This window comes from Sinocyclocheilus anshuiensis, unplaced genomic scaffold, assembly GCF_001515605.1.
Source record: "Sinocyclocheilus anshuiensis isolate Anshui unplaced genomic scaffold, SAMN03320099.WGS_v1.1 scaffold252, whole genome shotgun sequence".
In the NCBI taxonomy this organism is placed as follows: domain Eukaryota; kingdom Metazoa; phylum Chordata; class Actinopteri; order Cypriniformes; family Cyprinidae; genus Sinocyclocheilus; species Sinocyclocheilus anshuiensis.
The window spans coordinates 681,903-687,496 of NW_015554095.1; the positions used below are offsets into that span (position 1 = coordinate 681,903).

The 5,594-nt window shown below is 38.8% G+C and overlaps 1 protein-coding gene across 1 annotated transcript in view; it reads right to left on the reverse strand.

Moving 5' to 3' along the window:
- LOC107669471 (autism susceptibility gene 2 protein-like) overlaps window positions 1-5,594 on the reverse strand; it is a 26,979-nt gene that overhangs the window by 10,437 nt on the left and 10,948 nt on the right. Inside the window, exons 8-11 of the mRNA XM_016461710.1 lie at window positions 3,117-3,331; window positions 2,737-2,957; window positions 2,593-2,637; window positions 2,358-2,441 (exon numbers count right to left, since the gene is read on the reverse strand). Coding sequence (XP_016317196.1) covers window positions 2,358-2,441; window positions 2,593-2,637; window positions 2,737-2,957; window positions 3,117-3,331 — 565 coding nt within the window. The remainder of the gene's footprint in view (window positions 1-2,357; window positions 2,442-2,592; window positions 2,638-2,736; window positions 2,958-3,116; window positions 3,332-5,594) is intronic.

Here is a 5,594-nt window from a genome sequence, read left to right on the forward strand (position 1 = left end):
GGAAGTACAGACGTTCCTCTCGTTGATAGCAGAGGAGCGGATCCAGCGAGAGCTTGATGGGGCGATGCAGAATGAAAAAGTTTTCAGGAGTCGCGGCAGTAGAGGCGGCGCAACTATAAACGACACATGGAAACGCAAACCGAGCCGAGCCGTACCATACTGAGCTGTGCCGAGCTGAGTCGTACCATGCAGTGGAAAAGCGCCATAAGATAAACTTGTTTGGCTCAGATGGTGTCCAGCATGTGGCAACGCCCTGGTGAGGAGTACCATGGAAATTGTGTCTTGCCTACAGTCAAGCATGGTGGTGGTAGCATCATGGTCTGGGGCTGCATGAGTGCTGCTGGTACTGGGGAACTGCGGTTCATTGAGGGAAACATGGAATCCAAAGCGACTTACAAATGAGGACAATAGAAGCAATCAAAACAACATAAGAGCAGTAATATGCAAGTGCTATATTAGTATATTATTATTATTATAGCGTTATATTTTAATTTCACAAAGAAATGTGCAGCATTTTGTCCAAGCAATAATAAAAGGACACATTTAATTTATAATTTGTCTTAAATCTCATTTTGTAAAAAAAAATAATAATCGTGAATCGAATCGAAAAATCTAAATCGTGAATCGAATCGTGAGTTGAGTGAATCGTTACATCCCTACTGACTATTGTTAAATGTTTGATGAAGTGATTGTCCTTTTTATGCTCTTATGTGGTTGACAAACAGCACAATATTATCTCCCCAGGATCACTAGATATTGTGGTAATATGCAAGATGCAAGCATCTGAATGATTTTAATATTTATACACCAAGCTTTCAGATTTTAATATTCAAAACAATGCCCAATGCCCAACAAAAATCTTACCTTAGGCTGAAAAGCTCCATGCAATGATCTGAAAGGTCCTGTGGGCGGAAGAACGGGCACTGGGGGTGGGTACTGAGGAAAAAACTTTGTAGGAGAGAAAATAAATAATTAATCACAAACTAGAAGCACTTATGTGTTCCACAGAGACCTGCTATACTGACAGCAAATTTGAAAACTACCCAGCAGATTTAAATTAAACTTCATTAATACAAATGTTAAAAAAAAAAAAACTTACTGGGTGTCGAAAGAGACCGTCTATTTTGCTTGGATACTTATCAAACTGTAACACAACAAGCAGAAGAGAAATGTCAAAGCGTGAAATTTCATAATCAGCCACTTTTTGAAACTAGCCCTCCATGGGCTACAGTTGACTCCTCACCAGTGGTGGTGGTGCAGCTGTGGGATGTAAGAAGTGTTGGTGAGTATGAGTGTGCTGGTGCTGGTGATTGTGCTGATGGAACTGGTAGGCCATTGTAGGGATAGACGTTTGGGCCTGGGAGGATCTGCTAGATGTCCCAGAGCTCGAGTTTGACACAGATGGTCCTCCAGGTGCAGAGCCAGCATTTGAGTCTGGCAGGTCCTGACAGATCAGATCCTGATCTATTAATCAAAGAGAAAAGAAAGAACTTCACCTTTCTAAACAAGAATATACATATTTCTTTTTTATGATTTCATTGTCACTAAATAATGTTGTTAATGCAGTAAACAGTTGTTAGCATTTAGTATTTTTCACATAATGGCTGGTGAAGTTTGTTTTACCTGTTGAAGTGTGGGGTGACACCTGCAGGAGAGGAGGTGGTGGGGGAAGGTTGGGGGACGGCGTGAAGACAGCACCAGGACTTGGTCGAGAGGAAGGTATTATTGTCCCCACACCACCTGGGCCTCGAACAAGGGACGCACTTGTAGCAGGAGTAGGCGGTCTGATTGATAAAGAAGAGGCTGACGAAGATGGAGGCTTGCCTGAGGTACTGCTCCTGATGGAAAACCAATGCCGCATCACATGTTTAGGGAATACAATCTGTCTTTCATTTTAATAGACACATGCTTTTGAATAATGTCATAAAATGAGCAACTGAGCAAGTATTGCACACTATAATAGGAAGAGGCATGAGTGCATGTTAAGCAGAAAAAATAATCTGCTTGAATTTGTGTGTCAGAGAGCGTAAATAGATAATACCACAACCGATAATATAAATTCTAATTCTAATCGTCATAAATTCATTAATTAAATAAAATTTTAATATTAGCGTGAATCGAATCGTGAGTTGAGTGAATCGTTACATCCCTACTGACTATTGTTAAATGTTTGATGAAGTGATTGTCCTTTTTATGCTCTTATGTGGTTGACAAACAGCACAATATTATCTCCCCAGGATCACTAGATATTGTGGTAATATGCAAGCATTCTTCACCTGAATGATTTTAATATTTATACACCAAGCTTTCAGATTTTAATATTCAAAACAATGCCCAAATAACAACAAAAATCTTACCTTAGGCTGAAAAGCTCCATGCAATGATCTGAAAGGTCCTGTGGGCGGAAGAACGGGCACTGGGGGTGGGTACTGAGGAAAAAACTTTGTAGGAGAGAAAATAAATAATTAATCACAAACTAGAAGCACTTATGTGTTCCACAGAGACCTGCTATACTGACAGCAAATTTGAAAACTACCCAGCAGATTTAAATTAAACTTCATTAATACAAATGTTAAAAAAAAAAAAACTTACTGGGTGTCGAAAGAGACCGTCTATTTTGCTTGGATACTTATCAAACTGTAACACAACAAGCAGAAGAGAAATGTCAAAGCGTGAAATTTCATAATCAGCCACTTTTTGAAACTAGCCCTCCATGGGCTACAGTTGACTCCTCACCAGTGGTGGTGGTGCAGCTGTGGGATGTAAGAAGTGTTGGTGAGTATGAGTGTGCTGGTGCTGGTGATTGTGCTGATGGAACTGGTAGGCCATTGTAGGGATAGACGTTTGGGCCTGGGAGGATCTGCTAGATGTCCCAGAGCTCGAGTTTGACACAGATGGTCCTCCAGGTGCAGAGCCAGCATTTGAGTCTGGCAGGTCCTGACAGATCAGATCCTGATCTATTAATCAAAGAGAAAAGAAAGAACTTCACCTTTCTAAACAAGAATATACATATTTCTTTTTTATGATTTCATTGTCACTAAATAATGTTGTTAATGCAGTAAACAGTTGTTAGCATTTAGTATTTTTCACATAATGGCTGGTGAAGTTTGTTTTACCTGTTGAAGTGTGGGGTGACACCTGCAGGAGAGGAGGTGGTGGGGGAAGGTTGGGGGACGGCGTGAAGACAGCACCAGGACTTGGTCGAGAGGAAGGTATTATTGTCCCCACACCACCTGGGCCTCGAACAAGGGACGCACTTGTAGCAGGAGTAGGCGGTCTGATTGATAAAGAAGAGGCTGACGAAGATGGAGGCTTGCCTGAGGTACTGCTCCTGATGGAAAACCAATGCCGCATCACATGTTTAGGGAATACAATCTGTCTTTCATTTTAATAGACACATGCTTTTGAATAATGTCATAAAATGAGCAACTGAGCAAGTATTGCACACTATAATAGGAAGAGGCATGAGTGCATGTTAAGCAGAAAAAATAATCTGCTTGAATTTGTGTGTCAGAGAGCGTAAATAGATAATACCACAACCGATAATATAAATTCTAATTCTAATCGTCATAAATTCATTAATTAAATAAAATTTTAATATTAGCATACATAATTGTAACTACTTACAATAATTATAATTGTGCTTGTGAGGGGAAAAATATTTATTAAATCTAACTGTGATCAGAATTTATCCATGAAAAAATGCTAAACATTTTTTTTTTGTTTTTACAGATGTACACCCAAAAGTTTGGGGTTGGTAACTTTTTTATGTTTTTAAAAGAAGCCTCTTATGCTCACCAAGGCAGCAATTATTTGGTCAAAAATACTGTAAAACAATTTTTTTCTATTTTAATATATTTTAAATTGTAATTTATTCTTGTGATGGCAAAGCAGCCATTATTCCAGTCTTCAGTGTCATTCTAAATGTATTTACTGTAACTTTTGATCAATTCAATACATTGTTGCTGGACAAAAGTATTCATTTCTAATGGTATACAAAAACACTGTACAACCCAGTATCTTGTAAACATTCATTTGTTTCCAAAAACCACTGTGTACCCTTACGGTGTAAAGCCAAGCATACAGACTGAAATAACCAATTTCAGTCAGCTCAATTTTTATGTACAATATGCATTAAGGATGCACCGAAATGAAAATTCTTGGCCGAAACCGAACAAAATGAAACACTGGGCCGAAGGCCGAATACAGTTTTACGAGTTTTTTTCCCCAGGCATTTTGCCAATTTTTTTTCACCATTGCTTAAAGGAATAGTTCACCCAAAAATGAAAATTTGATGTTTATCTGCTTACCCCCAGGGAATCCAAGATGTAGGTGACTTTGTTTCTTCAGTAGAACACAAACGAAGATTTTTAACTAAAACCGTTGCAGTCTGTCAGTCTTATAATGGAGGTGAATGTGAATCGCGGCTAAAACATACAATAAAACTACAAAAAAACATAACCAAATTAAACCCTGCGGCTCGTGATGATACATTGATGTGTAAAGACACAAAACGATCGGTCTGTGCAAGAAACTGAACAGTATTTATATAGTTTTTTACCTCTGATGCACTGCAATGCCTGAACTGTCTGAACTGTACTGAGCGCGTCCTCGACACAGCCGGCTGTGTCGAGGACGCGCTAAGTACACATCAATGTATCGTCACGAGCCGCAGGGTTTAATTTGGTTTTGTTTGTGTATGTTTTTTTTTTTGTTTTATTGTATGTTTTAGCCGTGATTCCCATTCACCTCCATTATAAGACTGACAGACTGCAACGGTTTGAGTTAAAAATCTTTGTTTGTGTTCTACTGAAGAAACATAGTCACCTACATCTTGGATGCCCTGGAGGTAAGCAGATAAAGATCAAATGTTCATTTTTGGGTGAACTATCCCTTTAAATTAAATAGCCAAAATGTGCTTTTTACAGTTTTGTCTGGCTTTTCAAAGAAAAAAATCAATTACAAAACAACAATGTAAAAATATTTAACTCTGAACATTTTTAACATTCTAGCAAACACTATACCAACAAAGCACAATTTAGCTTAAAATTAATAAGTTAGTAAAATAATATTTTTTGGCCATCAGACCCCTTTCTTGAATCCGGCATGTATTTTTTTACTGTACAATTAAAAGAAGCCTTGCTGAGAAGAGACTTCTTTTAAAACATTAGAAAATATTACAGATTCTAATTTGAACACTATGTGTGAGCAGGAAGACCTTCTTTTTGTTGACAACAGCAGATTTATAAATGAGTCATTACGAATATGTCGTACATATTACATATCAACATGCCTTGTAAAAAACGAGTAACACTGGTTCAGCGCAGATTTTCCTCGCGCTTTGGACTTTGAACCCTGGGTAACAAGCAGATCTGCTGCGAGTTTGTGCAGCGCTGTCAGAATACATGCAATGCGCGCGTGTATTAGAAAACATAACGTTCTGCAGTTTATTTACTAATTGTTTAAGGCCATTTCGCGATTTCAATCATCAGCCGGGTCCGGGTCGGGTCCCTCGGGTCCCATTCGGGTCCTGGGTCTGTTTAACATTGTGTGTAATACCCGAGTCGATCGGACTCGGAGAACTCGGAGAACAC